This window comes from Felis catus, chromosome F1, assembly GCF_018350175.1.
Source record: "Felis catus isolate Fca126 chromosome F1, F.catus_Fca126_mat1.0, whole genome shotgun sequence".
NCBI lineage: Eukaryota > Metazoa > Chordata > Mammalia > Carnivora > Felidae > Felis > Felis catus.
The window spans coordinates 53254463-53279590 of NC_058384.1; the positions used below are offsets into that span (position 1 = coordinate 53254463).

At 38.5% G+C, this 25128-nt stretch overlaps 1 protein-coding gene across 2 annotated transcripts in view; it reads right to left on the reverse strand.

Moving 5' to 3' along the window:
* USH2A (usherin) overlaps nt 1–25128 on the reverse strand; it is a 773795-nt gene that overhangs the window by 136998 nt on the left and 611669 nt on the right. For both annotated transcript variants that reach the window (XM_045048458.1, XM_045048459.1), the window contains 5 exons: nt 24341–24545; nt 18467–18664; nt 17797–17951; nt 15566–15764; nt 2213–2320 (listed from right to left, as the gene is read on the reverse strand). In XM_045048458.1, the coding sequence (XP_044904393.1) occupies nt 2213–2320; nt 15566–15764; nt 17797–17951; nt 18467–18664; nt 24341–24545 (865 nt within the window). The remainder of the gene's footprint in view (nt 1–2212; nt 2321–15565; nt 15765–17796; nt 17952–18466; nt 18665–24340; nt 24546–25128) is intronic.

Consider the following 25128-nt stretch of genomic DNA (forward strand, 5'->3'; position numbering starts at 1 on the left):
GAAAATGGATTCTAAATCCATGTTTGTTCTGCAGGGGAAAGCCCATTTCGTTTATTATTCCTTTGCACAGTTATTTGTGTTAAAGGAAAGGTGCATAAAGTTAAAAAAAAAAAAGAAATCAAGTAAAATATTTCTCATCTCACACTCCCGTGTGTGGTTGAATGTAATTTTTTCAGTCATGAAATCTGAGCTCTTTAAATAATTTTTTGGGGGGAAAGGTGGGAAAATAGATGCATATTTTCTAAGAATTTAAATATACGGATTTGATGAGTACACTGAAGCAAGAGACCCTGTTATTTTACCAGGTTTGAGTTGCAGCCAAAAATGGTTGATAGATCCTTTAGAAATTATCCATTATCATCAAAGTATCCATTTGATAGTTTACCTTTCCAAAAAATCCACTGCTGGTTTCTTCCTTTCAAAGGAACACTAAGCTTTTTGACATGAAACATTCTTTATATAGAAAACATCATTAGTGAAATCCTGGTGAGGAGCCATATGCCCCATATGTGGAATTTTCCATTTTATTCCCCATTTACTGGTAGGAAGTTCAGGTCTAATATTCTGAGGTACAACAATCCCTTTCATTAGAAGAGTAATGGACAAGCAGTTCAGGACTCTCCAATGGTAATTAACATTATATTTCTGTTTATAAACTCATGTATGCCTCTGTTTCCCCCACATTGAAAACAGGCAGACAATAAGGATGAACAAAATAATTAGTTGATCACTGACCCAAGCTTCTGAGGTTATCTTTCTTCTAAAAGTACATGATAACACCCACTCCAGTTCCCAACCCATTGGTAACCGTTGTTATGTACATATGCTTCCAGAATTTTTTCTATATTTTTATTTACCTATAGAAACGAATATTATTGCCTAAGCATTTTTATACATAAAAGATACCGTGCACTATTGCAGTTTTAATTTCCTCTTTATATGGTTAGATTGTCTCATTCTTTTAAAATGAGGCATGGAGTTTCATAATGTGACTATACCTGAATTTATTTAGCAATTCCCCTACTCACAGACATTTAAATTACTTCCAACTGTTTTCCATTAAATAAACAAACAAAAATGCTTCAGTAAACATCCTGGTACGTGTCTCCTTATGCATTTGTTGAAAGTGTGATTTTCTGACATAGACAATGAATGTGAAACTGCTGTGTCATGGAAAATTAACATTTTAAATTTAATAGACATTGCCAATTTGCCTTCCAAGGTGATGGCCCCACTTTACATGTCCTCAGTCTGTGCTTGGTTCTTCCTCTCCTCTATTGTGAATTTGTTAAAATCTTTGTTCTTCATGGTCCATCTCAGAACTCACTCGCACCACAAAATATTTTTGATTTTCATGATGAGTTATAATCTCTCCTTGTTCAGATTATCCTGAGCATTCTGTTCATTTTTCAACTGAAGTACCGTTAACATACAATGTTGGGGTACCTGGGTGGCTCAGTGGGTTAAGCGTCTGACTTCGGCTCAGGTCATGATTTCACGGTTCATGAGTTCAAGCCCTGGACTGGGCTGTCTCCTCTCAGTGCAGAGCCTGCTTTGGATCTTCTGTCTCCCTCTCTCTCTGCCCCTACTCTGTTTGCGCTTGCTCTCTCTCTCTCTCTCTCTCCCCCAAAAACAAACATTTAAAAAACAACAACAAAAACATGCAATGTTATATTAGTTTCATGTGTAAAACATATTGATTTGGCAATTCTGCACATTACTTAATGGTAAGTGCAGTCACCATTCGTCACCATACGTTATCACAGTATTGAACACTTATTTTTTCTTAACATCACTTTTCAGATTCTCTGTCTTTATGTAAGTTTGGGAAATTGTACTGTGTCTTCAACTTGATGACAAGTTCATGATAGTGAATATTTAAGTCAGCTCCAGCAGTGAGCATGTCCTTGTCATATAACCGGCATTCCAGAGATGTTTGATTTTTGATTTTTTTGAGAAATTTTATATCAAAGTGTATAATAATTTTTATCACAGAAAAGTAAACTGAAGAGGTTTAAAGAAGTGAAAGCAAAATTTGTGTTGGGTGGCTTATAGTTGAACCAAACCTGAAGAATGGCAGAGTAGAATACAATTTTATTTTGTACCTATCGACTTTATTCCTTCTTTGTTTTACATGAAAGGGTTTATAGAATTCACTTCAAAATGCCATATGAAAACTTCTCCTCCCAAATCATGGATATTTTTTAATTACCTTCAGGGGCTGCCTGCAGTGTCTGACCTAGAAAAGGCTTGCTTGAAGTGCATCCAGCAGGTGTACAAGCTGTAAGTGTGAAGCTATAGTTGGTGTATGGCTGGAGACCTAGAAAGAGCAAACAAGAAATAAAGTACATCTTGAGAGGATTATTTATTATCAATTAAGAACTTGAAGTAACATGTGGAGTTGTAGATATGATTTCCAAAATTTTAAAAGCAGAAAACATTTTCTAAAGGAGGTATGAACTTCACAAGCAGTTCAGTATTAATGGAAATTTCATTTATCTCTGATAATCATACATTCTCAGCCTTAGCAGAAATCTTAAAATTCATATCATCCATCTATCCACTCATCCATCCATCATCCATCCAATCATTCATCCATTTATCCATCCATCCATCCATCCATCCATCCATCCATCCACCCAGCTATCCATCCATCTTTCTCTTGATTCCTTTGTACAAGAGGTCATTGAAGAGGCTGCCTTGCCTAGTTGATCAGAGTACTCATCTCTCAAAGAGCCCATTCCATCTTTAGAGCTCTAGAGTTTTCCTTATTTTGTTTAAAAGTCCTTTCTTATATTGTGGTGATTTCTTTCCATCACTTGCACCCCTAGGGAGATATAGAACAAATCTAATTTCTTTTCCACATGACAGTTCTTCAAATATTTGTAGACAGTTATCAAATCCCCCCTGAGTCTTTTCTTCTCCAGGCTAACTATCCCAGTTTCTGCAACAGCTTCTTATATGAACAGAGGTAGAAAAAATAAAAATAAGGTTAGATCCAAATAAGGTTAGATCCAAAATAAGGTTTATCCCCAAGCCATATTTAGCTCATATTCACACCAACCCACTCTGCTTTTTTAATTTTACACTACTTCACCATATGTGCCAATAGAATACCATCTCACACTTCTGTAGTGTTTTGGAGGTATGTTGGTTTTGTCTTTATACATAGATTGAACATAATTTGATGAAGGAATAGTGTTTATTGTATTCAGAATATGACACAGCCCAGTAATTGTTCAATAAGTTCTCAGGATAAATAAGAATGGCAAGCCATTTATAGTAGAAGTTGCATGTTGTTAGACCTCACTACTCCTTAGCTGATGACCTTGGGCAAGTAACTTAGCTTCTCTTTGCCTTGATCTACTGATCTTTAAAGATGGAAAACATAGCAGCTAGGTTTGAAGGCTTTTGAGAAGATTAAATGGGTTACCTAGAGAACTACTTTATTTGACCAGAAGCAACCTTAAGACTCAGCAGCATTTGACAAGGAGCATATGGCGGCTAAAGCTTCTTCCCTTGATTCTTGGAAAAATTCAAACAATGCCAAAGGTCAAAAATTTTCCTTTTCTTAAAGAATAGGACTTCATCTATATGTCAAATAATTGGGCTAATATATATAATTATTATATTAATTTTTCATGAATACTGAACTACATTTTTATATATATATTGCTCATTTGGCAGGGGAGTTTTTCCAGAGACATTCCTGTGCCACTCTTTTGCTTTATGCAGATTTCTCCTCAAACACTACATTTTAAAAGATTTCGGCCACTTTATCGACATACTACATCCATCACTTCATATTCCCTCAAATTACTTCCTTCTCCCATAGCCCTCAACATTATCTGCTGTTTTATTACATCTGTTTATTTATTGTTTGTCTCCCCCTCTAGGACATAAGCTCCAAAAAAGCACTAAAAGATACTATATCTAAAAGATACCACTGTATCCTTCAAATAATGGCAGGCACAAAGTAGGTGCTGGTTAAACAAACGAAAAAATTAACTGGTTCATTTAGAGTTAGAGCAATAGTCTGGGTTCTCTGCTAAAGCAATAATGTTCTGCAGCTGGAGCTGTTCCAGGATTCAGCTTCAAAGCCCTTTGTGTTTCCACATCAATTTAGTGATAAGATTCAGATACTTATTTGATTGCAATCTTCTATTTGGTTGCTATGGGGGATTTACATAATTTTGATATTTACTTGATTTGTAGATAAGAAATGTGATGAAAGATCTAAGCCCCACTGAAGCCATATATGTTTGATAAAAGCTTATGGGAAAATGCTAAAGATTATAAAATAGAGAGATCAAAAGAAAAAGGGAGGAATCATCTAAGAATGAAGGTCAGAGACCGCAGTGGCGGACTGACTTAGCCTGGTGATGCTCCCTCTTTACTCCTGCTACTGAAAAAGGGGACCTTGACCCTTGTAATACCAATTCACCTGAATATCTTACTTTCTCGCTTAGAATGTAAGCCCTTTGAGAGTAAGGTTTATGTCTCTGAGTGTTTTCCTTTTTTAATCATTTTTTTCCAGTTGTAAGTGCTTGATGTTTGTTAAATACTGTTTAAAGAACACAAAGCCCATGAAAGTGCTCCATAAAATGTCAGGCTATCCTGTTCATGATGTCCATCCAAAGTGTTATCGGACCAAACAGGCCCTTCCTCATAAATCCATGAGTATCTCAGCCCCCAACATCTACTTCACTGTGTAGGCAATTGTTTTCTAGTTACAGAATATTATTAAAATAATACAAAAATTAATGTGATGTGTAAACAATAAATATTTTATAGACTTTTTTCCAAATGCCTAAGTATGGCTGGTAAAAGTGAAGCAATGCTTGTTCTTTCTCTGGAATTTTCTTATTAAATAAAAACAAACAAATAAAATGCTCCCCCCTCCCCAAATGAGACCCAATTCTCTTCTTCATTTTGTGTTCTAGCTGGTCTGATATACGACATGCAATGACCATTGAAAAATATTTTAGGATGCATCTTAGAAAAAGGAGAGGAAATTTGTCACCACAGAGGTGTACTAAAGTCGATGAGAGGATTGAGGGTATTTGCAATAAGGATAGTCGCTAAAAAGAAAATTGATGTATATAAAAATAGAAATTGTCCTTTCCCTACAGAATCTTTCTGAACTGAGCTGAGTGGTATCCACTTTATATATAGCCAAGAACACTAGAAGACAGTACAGCAACGGAGTAGCTAGCCAGTTAGGAATTTTTGATAGATTAAGGAAGGTGTGCCAGGGAGTCTGTTACAGGTGTTTAAATTGGATGGTATGTGTTGGCCTTGCAGAGCATGGGGCCAGGTCTAGCAGAGGAATATTTTGAAGCTACTGGGGTACCAGAATCAAGGGGAGAGGAGGTAGAACTGAACGCTGGGTAGAGAGCCTACTTTGGGAAATCAGAGGACTTCAAAGTCATCACCATTCAGGAGGAGGGGATGTGAGGAACTAGGGAAAGAAAACAAAGATGGAAGGGCAAGAAAGGCAAGAGTGGGAGGCATGGGGCCTTAAGTGAAGGAAGGAAGGACAATGGGCTTAATCTAATTCACTAGTAGTTTGTCCTCAAGGGTTGTGTCTAGCCCTGAAATATGAATATGGTGGCCAATTTAAAGAGCCATATGGAACATAGGTAGAAATATTCGGCTCATTTCAACTCACATTTGCCAGCCTGTGTCATGCAACTCTACATCTGCTATGTTTATCTTTCAGAGTACACTCATACTTCCTTTTATAACAGAACTCAAGGTTTCCTTGTGGAAACCAGTATTTTGGCTACTACAAGTCTTTGTGCTTTGTTTAGGATTTTCTCCACCTGGATTGACTACTCCTGGACACAGTTCCACATTCCTTTTGCAATGTTAGCTGCTCAGAATTGACTATGTGACCTCATTTAGGCTAATGGAAAGTAGGCCTTGAACTCAAACTTTCATTTTTACTGCTGGTAGTTCTTTGTTCACCACATAGTGCTTGAGAATGGAGAACTTAGAGGTGAAAAGAAATTGGGTCCTGGAAACCTCATCTCATAGCCTTGAGTCTACATCTGATTTTTTATTTACATGAGCCACTTAATGCCCATTTGTTAAGCCTGCTTGAACTGAGTTTTCCGTAACTTGCAAGAAAAAGAGTTCTAAATGATATTAATATTATAATTACTAATAATGTCACAGTGGCACACAAGTTCAGATTCTTGTATGTTACATAAGGGGACCATGAGCAGCTGTGATTACCCTACGCATGTTAGAAATAGTTAGTTATGAGATTCTGGGAGACAGAATTAGCAACAACATGAAAAGGGTTGGTGAAAAAGTGAAGAGGTTTCACCTTGAATATCACCAGGACAGGAATAATTATTCCTGCCTCACAGGTAAGAAAATACTGAGGCTCAGAGAACCAAATGTTCACACAGTGAATGGAGCTCTCAGGTTGGGGTGGAGACAAACCCACAACTTTAATACCAAGCCCTGTGCCCTCCCATCACATAAGAGCTGCAGCCAAGCACATTGAAATTTGTGAATGACTTTGAAGATGAAACAGTATCTGAAAGATGTAAAAGTGGTAGAAACCATTGCAGTCGTTCTTAAAATGAAAGAAATATGTTGAAAGCGTTTAGTTCAAACATCAAGGCAATAAAAAGAAGTATAAAGTAAAACAAAAAATAAAACTCAGGGGATTTTGTTGTTCCATTTTTACTCTTTCCACTGGACTCTGTGCATTAATCAAATATATTTTATAAGAAATGGAGTTACTTTTAAAGAAGTTGATTACTCAGTTACATAAATAACATACGAGCTGAAATTTACTGAACACCACTTGCAGACCTTCTCCTGTGACTTCCTGGATATTAACACAATCAAAACCCTCACTAAACCCCCTGGGTCACTGCAATTATCTGCTCATTTAACAGGTAAGGGAGTTGAAGCATAGAGAGTTGGAGGAACTCATCTATTATTACAGAGATCAGCTTAGGTGAGGTCAGAAGTCTGGGCACCCAGGCTAGAAGTGTGGGCCAGAGAAACAGGGTCAGGCCTCTGACACATAAGGAAAATAATGACATAAGTAGCTCAAAGCCCAGTGAAACTTTCGGTGTATATGTATGTATGTATGTATGTATGTGTGTGTGTATGTATGTATGTATATATATACACATCTCCAAGTGGGAATGTATATTTAAGTATTTCCATTTTGAATATTTCTACAATTCATGTACCAAAGGAGTGTAGCCTCGCTGTTAGGAGAGAAGCATGTGAAGTTAGACTCTTTTGGGTTCTAATCCTTTACCTTCTTACTTATTAACACCGTCATGGGTCAGTTTTCTGAACTCTAGGTGCCTCAGTTTCCATAACTGTATGCTGTGGGCATGATGGTATTGACTGCCTAATTGGGCTACCGGCTACCTTGAGGGAAGGCAATATCTGAATCCATAATTGTCTACATCCTATTTCTTAGGTCTTGCATTTTTCATATTGTCAGAAGACTAACTTACTAAGAGGCTTGGTTGAAATAATCTGTAAGGAAAGCATCGACTGCCATCAGGCATAAATGATTTACATGAACTGGATGACCTTTCATATATATGACTCTGTAAAACTCAATAAAATCAACACATTTCAACTGGAATTTGCTGCCATTTTAAGTAAGTCTCTATTGGTAGTCCTTAAAATGAGATATATATGAAATATTAGTAACAGGCAATGAAAAGGGCACACCAACTGAAAATGACTCATGAATTGATCAGGATGAGAAGAGGGAAATAAAGAGATGTCTCAGAGGGACCATTCTGACCGTAGCTTAATCCTGAAGTCCAAGAGTCGAAGGAGAAAAGAAAACATCATTCAAGTGCTCGGCATTGAATTAAAAGAGTAGGAGATAGTAGTTGTAGAGAAGAGAAAGGCAAATGCATGGAGAAAAGCCAAGCATTTAACATTTCAGTGTAGTGGAGATTATGGTGGCTGCAAATTACCTGAATTTCCCTACAGGGAATCATGTTCTCTTTTAGAGGAAAGAAGCATACTATAACAAAACTCATTATAATTACACTTTCAAGTAACATTACATTCAGGAGTAAATGTGTGTTAAAAAGGACTGCCAAAGTCTACCTATGAATCATAAAAATATGATTTGGAAAACAGAATCAATGCCTATGTCAATGTCAGTTATATTTGATATACTGTTTTTTTAAGTGTATTTATACATCTTGAGAGAGAAAGCGACAGTGTGAGTGGGGGAGGGGCTGAAAGGGAGGGAGAGAGAAAGACAGAGAGAATCCCAAGCAGGTTCCACACTGCCAGCACAGAGCCTGATGCAGGGATTCAACCCACGAAAGAGTGAGATCATAACCTGAGCCGAAACCAAGAGTCAGACGTTTAACCCACTGAGCCACCTAGGTGCCCTGACATTTGATATATTTTATGAATATCAGTTTGTTTCTAATTTTTAATCTCCAGATAAATAGTCAGGGAAAGGCATTTTGTCCATTATAATTTGAGATAGTAAGTGCTACTTCAAAGCATTCATTGGGCTATTCCATAATGTCATCTGCTATTTTCTAAAGAATTACCAAATAATCCTACAAAATATGTAATTCTGCAAGTTCCTCAATCATATGGTCAGTGGTTAGTTCAAGGGCTGAGATTCTTGGTTTCTTTAAAAACTTTGTGGTAGGTGGTTATCAGATATTGTACACGTTTTGGGCAAGAAGCTGGTCCTGGCACTAATTCACCCAAATTGGATGTTTGGCCAGGGCCCACGTGAATCTACATTGAGTCTTGCTGATGTGAAACGCTTCTTTCTGCCCTTAGCTGCCTTGGATCTCACTAAGTGATCACCTTCAGAGCATCTCTGTTCATGGAGATTCCCAGAAACTTTCAGCACCCACTGGCAACCTTGGCCATGATGGATAGACTTATAGCAGGATTCCACTTTAAATTGATAATTCTATGTGAAAATCTGGATGTTCAAAAATGGAACATGAAGATATTGTGGAATTGCTTTAGAGACTTCTAACACGCATTTACATTATGAGTGTTTTACAAAATTTGATTAAAAAATGTGTTAGGAGCTTACATGCTAGAGTCCCCTTTTCGTGACAGTACCACCCTCCACCGTCTCAGGAGCCACGCATCCCAGTTAGTCAAGCCTGTTTCTTGCCCATTTGTGAGCCATTGGAAAGGAATGCTTCCTGTATCAATGCTTCAAAGTACAAGTTCAATTGACGGCTCATGAACGGGGCATCAAAACATCAAAACAAAAGGACTCTTGCACGGCAAATGCCTATGAGAGAACCTCATGACTTTTGCTTCTGACTGCTTGCTACAAGCTTAAGTGTTTCTTGACTCAATTTTTTTGTGTGTGAAATTTCAAGCCATGGTTTAGGCCCCCCTCCCCAATATCATAGTAGTCAGATTCATCCCAAGAAGCACTTCCCAGGTAAGTTACTTCTTGGCAGACTCTCTTTCTAAATACAGATCAACATTAAAACGATTACTAAGATAGTCCAAGAAAAAAACCCTTGCTTTTGCTTTTTGTAAAGCCGTTCTAATAAATAGTTTTCTTCTCTGGAGTCTGGTGCTATACTAGACAAAAGCCACTTTTACTCTATATTTTCAGTCTGAGTGTTCTCTGGAAACAAAGTGAGGCATCAGGAGACAGCTAAGTCTGATGCTGCTCAAATATTCGACAAGAACATATATTGCAGAGAGAGCAGGAGTTATTTAGAACTCTTGGAACAAAACAGAAACAAAGATTGCACAGGCAAAGAACCTAAAAGTATCTGGGATTTCAGGGGAAAGATTCTTTTTCTTTAAATATTAATGTCCAGGCAGCTGTGGGCCGTAATTCTTTGGCTGTAATCTTCTCTTTATAAGAATGATTTTTAAAAGTATACAAAAGTGGTTGATGCTCTGCAAGTATTGATTTTTCATTTTGCAAATATCCAGGCACAAAGTTCTCCTCAGAGTTGGAAAAATGAAAATAAAATGAATTGTCGTATCTATTTTTGTAGGTCGGATGCTTGGTAGCTGGGGCCCACGCAGTGTAAAGCAATGCATAGAACCACGGAAGAGAAGCTCCCGGAGCTGTTCCAGGGATACGATCACTGCCTGAGTTTGCTTCCTGTTTCGGTTCAAGAAACATGCTGTCAATCAATCCAGATTGCCAGAGATCAAGGCTGGCTCAATGGGTGTGTGACCTGTAGAGTACCCAAAATTCCAGGTGGTTCTAGGTGGGACTGAGGCTTGATTCCATGCTCTGGTTTTAAAAAATTTTTATGATTCTTTTTTGAAAACTATATTCTTTTCAAAAAAATTTATTAAGTTTTTACTTTTAATTCTAGTATAGTTAACATACAGTGTTATATTAGTTTCAGGTGGACAATACAGTGATTCAGCATTTCTGTACATTACCCAGTGCTCATTGTGGTGAATGTACTCAATCCCTTCACCTATCTCACCCAGCGCCCCCAATCCCCCCTCTGGCAACCACCAGTTTCTTTTCTATAACCAAGGATCGGTTTCTTAGTTTGTCTCTCTTTTTTCCCTCTTTGTTCATTTGTTTTGTTTCTTAGATTGCACATATGAGTGAAATTATATGGTATTTGTCTTTCTCTGACTGACTTATTTCACTTAGCGTCATATTCTTTAGTTCCATCCATGTTGTTGTACATGGAAATATTTCATTTTTATGGCTGTATATATTCCAGTGTGTGTGCACATATATAAAATCAAATTTTACATATATATATATATATATATATATATATATATATATCTCAAATTTTTTTATCCATTCATCTACTGATGGATACTTAGGCTGTTTATACAATTTGGCTATTATAAAGAAAACTGCAGTAAACACAGGGGTGCATGTATCCCTTTAAAGTAATGTTTTTGCATGTTTTGGACAAATACCCCATAGTGTGATTACCAGATTGTAGGCTAGTTCTGTTTTTAGTTTTCTGGGGAAACTCCACACTGTTTTCCACAGGAGTGCACCAGTTTGCATTCCCACCAACAGTGCATGAAGGTTCCTTTTTCTCCACATCCTTGCCAACACTTGTTTGTTGTGTTGTTTATTTTAGCCCCTCTGATAGGTGTGAGGTGATATCTCATTGTAGTTTTGATTTGCATTTCCCTCATGATGAATGATGTTGAGGGGCCATGTGTCTTTGGCCATCTGTATGTTTCCTTTAGAGAAATGTCTGTTTATGTCTTCTGCCCACTTTTGAATTGCATTATTTGTTTTTTTGAATGTTGAGTTGTATCTTAATGATTTTTGAACAAAGGACCCTATGTTGCCATTTTGCCCTGGGCCCTGAAAATGATGTAGCCATTCCTGCCTGAGACCTAGATGTATTTGACAGTCTGATTTTTGTACTCAATCAAAATGGAATAAAAACATTCAGACACTAGTTTCCTATTTAATATCTACTCACTCAACAAATACTTTTGGATACTCAATATGTTAAGTGCTACGATAGATGCCTATCACAGTATAAGTGATACAAGGGAAAGCAGGAGGCTACTGTCTCTGTCCTTAAAAAGCTTCACCTACTAGCTCAGGAATAAAGACAAGAAAAAGGATATTGTGATAAAGTCTAATAAATGTCCTGAGAACCAAGTGTTGGATACTATGGAAGTACATAGCAGAGTTATCTAAATGTAAAATCCCCTTATAAAGAATTTCCACATTTTGTGATATTGATGCTCAAAGTATGTTCTCCTTTTTTTTTTTTTTTTTCCCAGAAATGATGGGTAGGATGTCTGTTTCACTACACTAGAGTAGTGCACGTGGGCTACAACCTGCGTTGTTAGGGCACATGCTATTTTAGCACAGGTTTTCATGAGCTTCTCGGAAGATGCAAAAGAAAGGCAGATTGTTCTGTCCTTGCTAACTTAACGCTGGTGGGTCTTCCCTTTTTAAGTAAAATGCAATGATAAGCAACTTTTAATAGATTATTTTGAAAACACTTCTCCCTGAGTTAAGAGACACATAAGCCCTTATCAAATCTGCTGCGAAAGAGGACATGATTAATTCATTTTGTTCTCAGTGGCCCTAATTATTTAGTTAATCCTTTCTCCATCTCTTCTGCCCCAGTGCCCACACTAGGAGGACCATCCATAAAGCCATGGTAACCTGAAGAGAAACAATGCCCATAACTGACATCCTGATTGTTCTGTGCGGGATGGTGGACCTGTTTAGTAATAAATGATATGAAAAGGTCTTTTATTGACAAGCTGCCATGTGCTGTTTGCATTAGCGAATATGAGAAGATGATGGCTGTTCCTCCTTCGTCCCCATGGTATTCAGCTCAGTGAGATAGCAGAAAATGCTTCAGTTTACTTAAAGCATTGATAACACCTCTAAATAATTAACTGAGGACTTCCTGTCTTCAATTACTTAATGCTTTTTTTAACATCTTGAGAGGATTATAAGCAATTTATGGATTTCACATGATGAGTGCCTTCGCCACTATTCCCACAAAGCATTTACGGGATCATGTTTCTAAAGCTTTGAGGTAATTAAAAATAAGCATGGAGACAATGGGGCTGAGGCAAGGTGCCTGCTTCCCCTTCTGTCATTTCTAAGGACCTAGATTTCAGGCTCCAGAATGACTCCGGGTGCAGCTTCATTAGCGTTTGACGGTTACTTAGAAAATGCCAACGTTTTGGAAATGATGAGAAAGTCAAAACATTTATCCCAGCGGGTACAGGCAGCTCTTCGATCAAACATTTGGGATGCGATGTAAAATAAATTTGATTATTTTAGTTCATTCCACGAACTCAATAAAACAGTCATTCATATCATAAAATACATCCATAGTGAATTTGGTCAGTCAGTGAGCTACAGAACTGATTTTTTCCTGGCAGATAAGACATGTGAACGCTAACATACATCTCAGGTTTTAGATTACCTAACGCCTAGCACCATTGCCGTCCCATAGGAACCGCATATGGGAGGCTCTGTACTTGGTCAGGTTTTGCTGAACGAGAGTTTTCTTCTTCATTCAACAAAGACATATTTCTCTGTAGGGCTGTATTGCCTGAGTGGAGTACTCTCTAAATCTATTTAAACGGTACAGAGGGACAAACCGCATGAATTCCAAAGTCTTCTTTTCATTTTGTGATCTTATAGAAAGCAAAATCATATAGAAAAACTTTAAAATATTTATCCTAATAAAAGAGAACTTCTGCATCAAGTTACGTGTATGAAATCCTCTCTGGGATGAAAATATTCATTAAAAATGACAATGAAAGGAAGACCTGGGGAGAGAGAGGGTGTTTTAAAGAAAAATCTTTCCAATTATCTTGTAATTGATGAGTCTATCAATCCTGTTGGTTTGAACATCGCGTTAGGGTTTAGTCTGTCAGCAAGTCAAGTCAATGCTGGTTTTAAAAAAATGCAAACCACTACAGCTCACAGTTCAAAGTCCATGCTGGTTCAGTGGACAGATACTGGGAGAGAAACATTCTGTAACACTGTATCCCAGTTTTTTTGTGAAACCTTTACTGATACAAAGTCTAAATGGCTTTCCACACTCTGTAATTGACACTTCATTTTCCACTCCAAGTCATTGTTTTGATTTCCCCCGGCAGCATTCTTTAGAGTTCTGCTGTTGAATCCTTTGTGGTGTATTTGCAATTAGTTCTTAACTTTTCAGTGTCCCCTATTACTGGGCGCTTCCTGAGAGCAGCAATCTTAGTTTAGAGCACTTACTGTACTACCTCCAACACAGCAAGTGGGCAACAGTTTTTTTTTTTTTTTTCAAAGAATGAAACAGTACTCTGATTTCCTTATAGATGGAGGCAGGGAATGCCTTGGGCACCCTGAGTATGTCACTTTCCTTCCTCATCTTTTAAGTGTGGATATTAAAAACATCCCCCACTTACAGGGATGTAATGAGAATCAAATGTGTCCAAATGGAAATGGTTCTTTAAAATTATAAAGCACAATATAAATGTAAAGTTGTGTTTTGCAAAACAACAGTATTTCAACTACTGGTGATCAATCTCACTTTCAGTGAAATGAGATAGAAGAAATAAATTTAATAATCTGAATTGATGAGGGCTTTTTCCATCTGCATTATCATTGATCCAGCTCAGGACCTTCAGATAAGGAATGCAATGTGCGCGTCTGCAAATATTTATTAAGCACCTTCTGCAGGCTTATGGCACTTCTGGAAAACAGTGGTCAAGTCATTGAAAACATCTGTCAATGAATGCCTGCTTGTGTGTCAGGGAATTGTAGAATTAAGAGCAAATCACGATGAATTGATTTTTCCACCTACATAGTATAACTGGTTCCTTCTCTGAGGAAAACTCAGCCACACTCTTCCAGACCTTTCTGTGCTTCTTTATGAGTTTCATTACCTCTAGCATCCATGCTCCCTGCAAGGTACGGGGTCCAAAGAAAGAAGAACATTCACTCGGGAGGCCTTGGAGGGAAGCTTCTGACAAGGGGGGTGGTGCGGAGTAAGTTTGTAACCTCTTGCCTATGGTCTCAGAATCTCAGTTTACACAACTGTTTGCCATGATTCGGTAGATCCAAAGAATGAACTAAATTACTTAATCTCTCAAAGTATCTTTTTCTGTAAAATGGGAGTAATACCTCTCTTTCCCCCATAGGTCTGTAGTGCCTGCCAAGTGGCTCGTGTGCAATTCACTTGTTTGGCATCTATGAACATTTGTTTGGCATCTGTGAACCATGTCAAGGACTGTTCTAGGTGCCAGAAGTACCACATTGAACTAGGTAGAGAAGACCTCTGCAATTCTGGAGCTTACATCCCAGTGGGGGGAGACATAAAAAGCAAAGAAAAACCAAGCACTCTCAGGCAGTGAGAGGTCCATGATGAAAATAAGACAAGGGGATGTGGTGGCGTATTAGAGAAACTTCCTTAGACTGGGGAAGTCAGAAGATGCCTCTCTTCTCTTCAGAAGTGACATTCAAACCAAAACATGTTAATTATTATTATAATGACTTCTAGTAATTATCTGACATTATACTATTATATTGTACCATTATATTATTATGAAAGTTAACTATAATAAATGCTCTAGCAATAAAAATAATACAATTACTATTAATTAATGTTCATAATAACAAATTGTCACAAACAGTCACCTGTCAACTATTCTGTGTATTAGTTACCCACTCAGTAGATAAACGCTCGCCTCTGGCTGATTTCACCCTGTTCTCCAGTGCATTCTTGGCTATCCCAGTCCCATTATCTATGAGTATATCCTTGGGGAATGAAAATGCATCTTACCGTTTGTCTGAGAAAAAAAAAAGTTAATACTGATGCAAAAACCCTACACATAATGCATATCAAAGCCAAATATAAATTATTTCTGAAGTTATCTGCTGTTGTGGCTTATTGCTGCCAGTGTGGGCTCTTCTATTAGCATGGATAAGTGGGACCTGACCATATGTCAGGAGAACACGTCCTTTCGAAGTGACCTCATATATCAAATGCACACCCCTGGGATGCTTTGCCCCCCTAACCACAATGACAGACTCTTCCGGTAGGTTTTCCTTTTTTTTTTTTTTTTTTTTTTTCACCTGTGACCGTATGCTGCCTCCTGTCAGCGGTGCCACTGTAGATGAGACCTTTCCCAACCTGCCTGAGCTGGTACTCTTTAATGACGCCATTTGGCTTCTCGGGGACACTCCAGCTCAAATGCAGAGACTCCGAACTGGGCGCCGTGACTCTCGGTGGCTGGACACTCTGTGGACTTCCTTGGGTAGTAGCTGCAACTACCTGAAAACATGAGTTCAACAGCAATTTATGGTAATAGTACGCTACGTATCCTGATCAATGAGAATGTCACTTTTGTTTTAAAATGTTGTTGTCTGGCCTGGCATATCATTAGCAGGGGCTTGGAGAAACAGTCCCCCCTTTTTTATGCTTTTCCTCCCATCCTATTTAAACAATGAAATCTGACCTTGAATACATTCCATAAGTCTCAGACTACCATTTATCACAACAGGTTCAACAACAATTTTGATGACAGAGCACAGCCCTCAGTTTAAGCAAAGAAAATCTGGCTGGCAGACTGTCTTACTAGAAAACTCTTGATAACTCTCTTCCATATGGCTCATCAGTGTCTTTGCATTTTAACAGCCTGATTTTGTACATTTTAAGCACCAGTAAATATGAAGCAAAACCCACATCTGAACTTGCTTGCATATAATATGCTTTGAACAGTATAAATGGGCAGGTTGTTTTTTTTTTTTTTTTTGGTATTCTTCCTGTGATAACCCAGGATGACTTAACAGTGCCCGTGCCAGTGTTCTAGAAAAAGAACTGAGTAGACAAGGAAAAAAGGATCAATCCACCAGTCATGCATTCAGCATTATCAAAATATAATTTTGAACAAAAGTTAGCTGCATTTCTTTTTTCACAGAATTAACTCTGCTTTCACTTTTTAACCAATTGTTCTGGCATCTGGTAGACAGGAGCTGCACCTACGTAAAAAGAGCACAGAATTGTTCCAGGAACGTTCGGACCATAACTTTTGATTGGGCCAATCAGCTGCCATCTGTCTAAATTGTGGCACGCTCAGAGATGTTTCTGGAGGTCTGTTGAATAAAAAGCTGCGCATATGCACTGCGGCTGATCCATCTGACTGAATGTTTTACTTGGATGGTTCCGGAACAGTGTGAGAAGATGATGCTCTTCTAAAGTTGTAACGGCGTGAAAGGAATCAGAGCCGCTGTGTGTTTGTTTCTCCTGAGTTTACTCTGACTAGGTTGGCTTCTGTGAAATGACTCTCTCTTTATTTTCCTCCTAAATTGTTTGTTTCTTTCCAGTTTCATCTGTGGGCTCTTGCTCTCAGGAGCGCTCCCAGTGTTCATTGTCTGTGTTCTTGTTTTTGTCTCTCTCTCTCTCTCTCTCTATTCTCCTTAATGACTCTTTTCAAACTCCTTGCTTTCTAGATCTTTCTAGATCTAGAAAGATCTTTCTAGAAGATTCAATCACTTTGTAATCCAGCTTCTGACTGGATTTTCACTTGAGGTGCCAAATAATAATTCCTTCCACCATTCTGCTACCTGCTCCTTCTTTTAAGTACATTTTTAAAAGCTTTTAAAATTTGAATCTTACTCTCTACGTTCAGATTTTCCTTTAACTTTTTTTATTTGCTAGCAGAATGGCACCGTGATCTATAATTTGCTCAAGCTAGAGATCTCGAATATATCCGTGATCCTTTCCTCTTATTCCCCTGCGTATTGTTGACACCAAGCCCTGTAGATTTTGTCCCCCAATATCTGTTGTATCTTCTTGACGTTCTCCATTCTGACCCCTGTTGCATGAATTCGGGTCCTCATCGTTTCTTGCCAGGTTGTAGCAAGAGTTTTGGTATCAGATTATTTTCTATGCCAGGCTCTTTTGCCCCTTTCTCTGTTTTTCAAGAGCAGGTCATCCTTGTTGAAGTGATGGTTAAATAGAAACCCTTTTAAACTGAAGAATGATTTGATAATTATTATGAATTTATGGAAGATCATCTAAAAATAGTTGGCAGAGGAAAAATGTGATAAAAAAGGGTAACACTGGTTCAAGTTTTCTTTTATTTTTTAATTAATGAAACATTTATATTTGCATAAATTTGATAAATTTCAGTGATCTCTCCTTTCAGGCATGAGGATTAGTAGTCGGTTGAGATGGCACCCTACTTAACACTGCATCGGTGGGGATATTGTTTTCTGCCGTTGGAAAAATCATTCACGACCTGAATATCCAGATAGTCTTCATCCTGGCTACTTCTGTCTGGAGTTTAGGTACCTGCCCTTACCTTGCTGCTGACGGCACAGCCAGCAACCGTGCATGCTTTCAGCTGGTATGAATATTCCTGAAATGGCCGAATTCCCTTCGTATCAGAGAAGCTCAGTGATGTTCCTTGAAAGCATTCAATTCCATTTCGGAGAAGAATGTAGTAAATAATAGGACCTAAAAGAGGCAGAGAAATGCCCAGATTTGAGTATCATGTCCTTTTAACTATTTGCAAACAACTTAACATGTCTTGGAATTCTAAGGAAATGGGATAATATAGCATTATTTACTTTTAATTTGCTATTGTTTTTGCTGTGTTTGAGCAATGACATGCACTCTTACCGAAGAGAGGCACTCTGGACACAGACAATTAAAGAGACATATATGTTTATTTCCCCCTACTGCCAAGCAAAATTACCTTCAATATTAAAACTATTTTGCTTTCCTTTAACAGTCTTTGTTTGAAAGAGCTCAGATGTATTCTAGGATTCAAGAAAAAATTGGGGGACTAAAAATTTGCAGGTCCTATTTTACAAAAAGGAAGATCAGTAGGCACATACCTACAGTTCCTTTTACCAGCAAATAATTTCTAATGGTTAGATGCATGCCTATTAAATGTAGATTACACTCATTTCAATTTCCTTATAAAGTTACTGGATTATGTTATTTCAATTTTAAAAATGGCTTAATACCATTTGGTTGTATAGGTTTCTTCCAATTTAAGATGATTACATCTTCGAGATTATCCATTTTGGTCCACGTAGGGGGACTCACTCCTTCAGGCACATCTTCTTTGGTCCTGGCTCTAATAGCTTTGCTGAATCCTCGCCCATAGCTATTCCATGCAGAAATTCTATACTCATACATCATGTAAGGCTCCAGGTTCACATCTGGAAAGGGAGAAATTGAACACTGAGACTTTTAAAACATTTTTGCTGTCTTACCATCCTATTGAAAATGAATATCAAAACTTGTAAACACTTAAAAATTAATGCTTTAATCCTGTTGTGTGTGAATAAAACTCTAATAATAATCTTAATTTTCTAAATCAGAAAAAAACATTTTCTGTGTGTATTAGATGCAGAGATATGGAATTGCACAGAATAGAATTCACCTTTTCTGAACAAGCAAATATGGATAATATGGATACATGAAAGGAATGACTGAAATCTAAAAGCACCTAAAAGCTTAGGTGGCTCAGCCGGTTAAGCATCTGACTTTGGCTCAGGTCATGATCTCCCTATTTGTGAGTTTGAGCCCCACATTGGGCTCTGTACTAATAGCTCAGAGCCTGGAGCCTGCTTCGGATTCTGTGTCTCCCTCCTTCTCTGCCCCTCCCCAGCTCGCACTGTCTCTCTCTCAAAAATAAACATTAAAAAATTTTTAAAAAAAGTGAATGATAAAATAAATGAATAAAAGCACTAGACTAATGTACATTAGATGTTAATGCTTCACAGGTTTGTATATACTTTATTTCTATATGAGGCAGTTTCACCAACATACTTTCATAATTTTAGTATGATAAATTTTACCAATTATTACATTCTTCATATTACATTAAATTATTATACAATGTAGTTATTATGAGATACAGGACTTGAAACTTAGCTTATCAGGGCCAGTGGATATAAATGAATGCACAGTCCACTACATACTTACTTCCCTCTTTCACCAAACCAGAACGGAAACCCAAACCAAAAACAACAAATCTAATTAAAAGAAGAAAACCTGGGACGCCAGGGTAGCTCAGTTGGTTAGGCTACCGACTTCGGCTCAGGTCATGATCTCACAGTTTGTGAGCTCGAGCCCTGCGTTGGGCTCTCTGCTGACAGCTCTGAGCCTGGAGCCTGCTTTGGATTCTGTGTCTCCCCCTCTCTCTGCCCCCTCCCCTGCTCACACTCTGTGTCTCTCTGTCTCGCAATAATAAATAAACTTTAAAAAAAAAGAAAAGAATAAAACCAGACTACTGAGTGTTTTGCACTGGCAAGAATTTTATTAGATAACCATCCATGTGATCCAATGGTGTCCCAAAAGTCTCTGTTCCGTTTTAAGCTTTAATAACTTCAGAAGCACAAATGCTACAAATTTATTTTTTTAAAAAATGGAAAATTTAATTGGTTAAATGTTTTCCACTTATTTAATTTTGTGAATTCGAATTCGTTTGTATGTATTTGTTTTTGTATGGCGGTTTCTAGATGACTTTTCTCAGATGGAAAATCAGAAGAAGTCCTCCTCTTCGGCTGTCTGGCCACCTGCTGTATCTCCACTGGATGTGGGGTTGAGTCTCAATCCATCCATGTGGGGTTTTTGACCACATTTTCCTTATATGCATTTCCTTACTATAAACCCTGATCTGCCTACTCTGTAGAATTAGTATGAAGATAAAATGCAAGAAGTTATGTGACAGAACACCGTAAAATAAATTGCTATAAAACAGAAGGGATTATCTTCTGTCTTTATTTTCTCTGGTCAGAGGGCGTCTGCCACATATTCTCTGTGATGACCACTAGTGGGTTCCCATATATGCCTTCCGTCCTGGTCAGAGGCTTCTTGGCTAGAGTCTAATTTTTCCTGTTTTCTTTGCAGCTTGGGGGTAGTCATGTGACTCAGATCTCAACAATGGAGGAAGCATGGACGTGATAGGAGCATCTTGCACGTCACTTTCTAAGAGGAAATCACTTGCCTTCCATTGACATTCTCATCCCCTTTTGATGGGCTGGACACAGGATGTTGCGGCAACCCAAGCTGCACCATGTGAATGACGACAGCACCGGAAACATCATGAGTCATAAACTGGAGGGAATCAGGGTCCCTGAATGACCTAGTGGGGCAGAGCTGCCCAGACCATTCACCGGCCCACAGACGGTCACTATATTTTTGGATCAATTCGCTGTAGCAGATTAAACTGTTCATTGCTAGTAACTGTTATTCCATACCCTTCAGGCCCACATCGTCATTTCCAATTTCAGTTGTGGCAGCTCCCCATGCTGTGTTTCTTATTCTTTCCTCTATGGCATTTCGTTCTTCTCCTTTGTACTCGCTCATCACTTATCCTCATTTCTTTGTTTTCCTGTGAGGCCCAGTCTTTCAAAGATGCTCCTAGCCCATGAAAGAATTCTTTGTTTTCTTTACGTGTAAGGAATCATTGTTGAAATTTTGCCTTCCCTCAATAATCTCTCTAATTTCTGGGTTATTTTTTTCTTTGCCAGAATTTCCAACTCTTTAAAAAATGTTTTTTAATGTTTTATTTATCTTTGAGAGAGAGAGTGTGAGTGGGTGAGGGACAGAGAGAGAGGGGGACAAAAGATCCAAAGCAGGCTATGCCCGATGGGGGGCTCAAACACACAAACTGCAAGATCATGACTTGGTGACTACACCACCCAGGCATCCCTCCAACGTTTTATTTTTTTAGTGTTTATTTATTTTTGAGAGAGAGAGAGAGCATGAGCAGGAGAGGGGCAGAGAGAGACAATCCCAAGCAGGCTTTGCGTTGTCAGCACAGAACCCGACGTGGGGCTTGAACTCACCAACCGAGAGCTGTAGTCGGATGCGTAACTGAGCCATACAGGTGTCCCAAACCCAACTCTTTTTTTTTTAAGAATAAAAAAACCCTCTTTTTATCTCAAAATTGTTTTGTTATATGGGGCTAGTCTTCAAATAACAGAGGGTTTTGCTTTTGTGGGGATTATGTTTGTTCAATCCTTACTTTTTAATTGCTTTAATGTCCCATACATATTTGTTTTCAATCATTTCTTCAGTGGACAAGGAATTCTTCAAAAATGCATACACATGGTTGTGACCTTCCATTGCCTAAAAAGCTTTAATTTCCACTCATTCTTGCATAAAGACAGCCTGCCGAGTGTGGCAATAAAGGCCTTCATCATCTGACTGATGGCCTTATCTCCATTATTTTTTCTCTCTTACACTGTGCTACATTCGTATCAAGGTTCTTGTTTTTCACACCTCCTGGGATTCCTTTCACTTCCTGTCGCCCTCTGTGCCTGCCTTACCTTCCTTTCACCTGATGTTTCTACTCGTCTTTTAGTTCTCAGCTCAGGCATCACATCCTTCATAAAGTCTTTCCAACCTCTTCTGTCTGTGTTAGGCGTCCTTGAAATGCTCTCTGCTTACTCTGTCCTTGCAATGCTCTTACATGGACATCACTTCTCACATTACAGTACTTACATATCTGTTCTCTGTCCATTCATAGAGGCTGCAAATTCCTGATGGGAATTCTTATTTATTTGTTTTCATAGCTGTTGGTCTCAGGGTAGTGACTGGTTGTTAGTACAAATTTAATACATAGTTTTTGATAAGTGAAATGATCGCATGCATGAATAAATTTTGGTGAGCCCTGGTGTTGTTTCACTTTGATTGTAAATTTCTAAGAAAGGTTGAGTTCTTAGTCCAAGTTGGTCTCAGTCAATGGTGCTTATTTTAGCATTACTTAAGTGCTTCATTTTCTTCATGGAAAAGAAACTTTCGTTATTTTTCACATTTAATGTATAGTATTTATTGGTAGGTGAAGCATTCTGAAATATGAGTGGTAAAAGACCTCACAATATTATATCAGTAGGTGTAAACACTTATTGTCATCTGGAGAGGGATATTGCAAACATCTTAACGGACCCTCAAAATCTTGACCTTAATTACAAAAGGCAGATAAAAGTAGGGAACTCTCTTAGATCAAACCTACTAATTTGTCAATGAGGGTCCTTAAATCTGTAACTGGGAGTTGAAGGAAATTGGAGGGTTAGACAAACTGTCTTTTATCTTGAGGACTTTCCTAATTAAATACATTCCAATAAATGTGTTTTGTTTGGTTACAGCGTGTTAATCCAAAGACGAGGTGAAGTGAAGTAAGGACGTCTTACTCAGACAGATGTTTCAATCTGGTAGGAGAGATGGAACCAGGGGCCAAATGCATATAACACACGGTAGAAGCCGACGTCGTGCTGACGCCTGAGAGGAGAGGCGCAGGGTTGGAGGAGCTGCACAGAGGACGTGGATTTTGACCTACACCCTCAGAATGATGACGACGGACATTTAAAGTGGAAGAGACAGCTTGAGGGAGGTTTGGGGCACTCTGTAAGGAGCTCCTACTCGGGGCAGAGTCTCTGAAATCTACTGCTGCTGTTGTTGTTTATTTGAGAGAGAGAGAGAGAGAGAGAGAGAGAGAGAGAGAGAGAGAGGAGAAGTGCAGAAGGAGACAGAGAGAGAATCTTAAGCAGCTTCCATATTCAGCATAGAGCCCAGCGCTGGGCTCGATCCCTCAACCCTGGGAGAGTGACCTAGCAGAAATCAAGAGTTGGATGCTCACCTGATGGAACCACCCCAGGCCCTCGCTAAATTTGCTGTACTTGAAGGTGACACGGTTTAAATCTGACATCTTCCCTTAGCAAGTTACTTTTACAGATATGACCCTCAGTTTCCTCATCTATTAAATGATCTTACTTACACGATTGCTTTGTGGGTAAATCAAGGTAAGGTTTTAAAACATGTAGCACATCACGGAACTTTATCTCTATTCTTGCTTTCCCTCCTTAATCTACTCCTTTCATCCCAGTATCTTGACTTATTTATTTATTTATTTATTTGCATCCCAAGGTTTGCCATTATCACTCACCATGGGTTAAGTAAAGAAGAATGATGATTCATGATGGAACAGAGCACTTCTCTTGTTTATTTAACCTTAGCTTGCCTGAATTATGTCACTTAAATGCATTCTATTTGACGCTAGATGCTAGATGATATATATGTACATACACACAGCTACACACACACACACACATACACACACACACTGAATTTTTCAAAAGGCAGAAACAAACTCTGGAGGGACTTAAGTAAATGGACGAATGATAAAAATTTAATAGAGGGCAGAACTATTTTGGAGATGATCTTAAACTTGACAGTGTTTTTCACTCAGCTTAGCCATGCCTGAGAACCACTATTTGGAGGAACTCAGTAGGGCCAAGATGGAGCCTGAAAATTATTTTCAATAACCATGAAGGTTATTGCTCCCAAGATGATGGCCATGTGGGGGCAACACCAAGCTGCGGGAGAGTACAGTCTCTAGACCCAGACCCAAGTTGAGGAAAGGATACTTTAAGCTCCTCCTCAGAATAATGCTGCTTGGTCTTACTGGCCATTAGTCAGGTTTCTTCCTCTTTTCTGCCTGCCAAACACAGCGACACTCAATTCATTGCATTTATTGTAAGCCTCCATTCAAACTCTTAAGAAAGAAAACTGGGCTCACTGAAATTAATTGGATATACCATCAAAGGATACATAGTTATTTCCTTGTTCTTGATTTTCTACAGGTTTACTTTAAAATAGCTTATTTCTTCTTTAAAGTTAGACTTTCCAATTTTTTAAACTGCTAACTTTGAACAGATCCAAAGTGTGCCTTTAATTACCTTGTGACTAGTTGGCCCATAGTTCGATGAAATTAATTGATTTTACGTTAAGGAGGGGGGATGACATCAGAATGACACGAATCTGCATTTTCCCCAGCTTTTCACTAGCCCTAGTAAGCCATGGGCAGGTGGCTCGGTTCCTGTTACCTGTGAAGGAGAATGTGTTTACACTTCCCGTGTGAACAGTCTCTTCAGGAGATGAGCATATTTCTTCTATTGATTCCTTGCCTGTGGAATTGTGAGGTCCTCGGATCACAGTGCAAACGTGGCTGGTAAAGTTGAAGTCACACCTGCCGCAATGTGCTGCGGCTTCCAGAGACACTGGGCACAGAGTCCTGCACTCTCTGGCTTCCTAGGTTGAGTGGTAGAGGTGGGGAGATAGAGAAAAGATTTAAAAATTACATTTGGACATACGTGGGGGAGGTTGTAACAAGTTGCAAATGAAATTTTCTTCCACTTGGTTCATAAATAAATGTCTCAAGATTCATGAAGAGAAATGAAGGCGGGGCATACACTACAAAGAGCAGTTTGGGTTTGGATGACACAGATGTGGATTCAGAATCCAGTTTTGCAACTTCTTGCTTCTGTGACCTTGAGGACATCACTTATATTCTCAAAGCCTCAGCTTCTTCGGTGATGAGAAAATGGAAATTGCATTTACCATACAGGTTGGTTACGGGAGTCAAATGAGACAACACCTGTAAATGCCTTACACTTAGTAGATACTCTATAAATAATAGCAGGGGTCATAATTTTATTATTGTTATTTCTCACTCTCCTGATGGAGCTTTGGAGAAAATAAAGAACGTGATATTTGAGAGTCTGCACTTTTGTGCTGTGGGGCAAGTTGGACCGCTAAGAAACATTCCTTGTCCAACTTTTAGAAACCTAAATATTTCATAAACTCTCATTATAGTTATTATTATTTACATCCG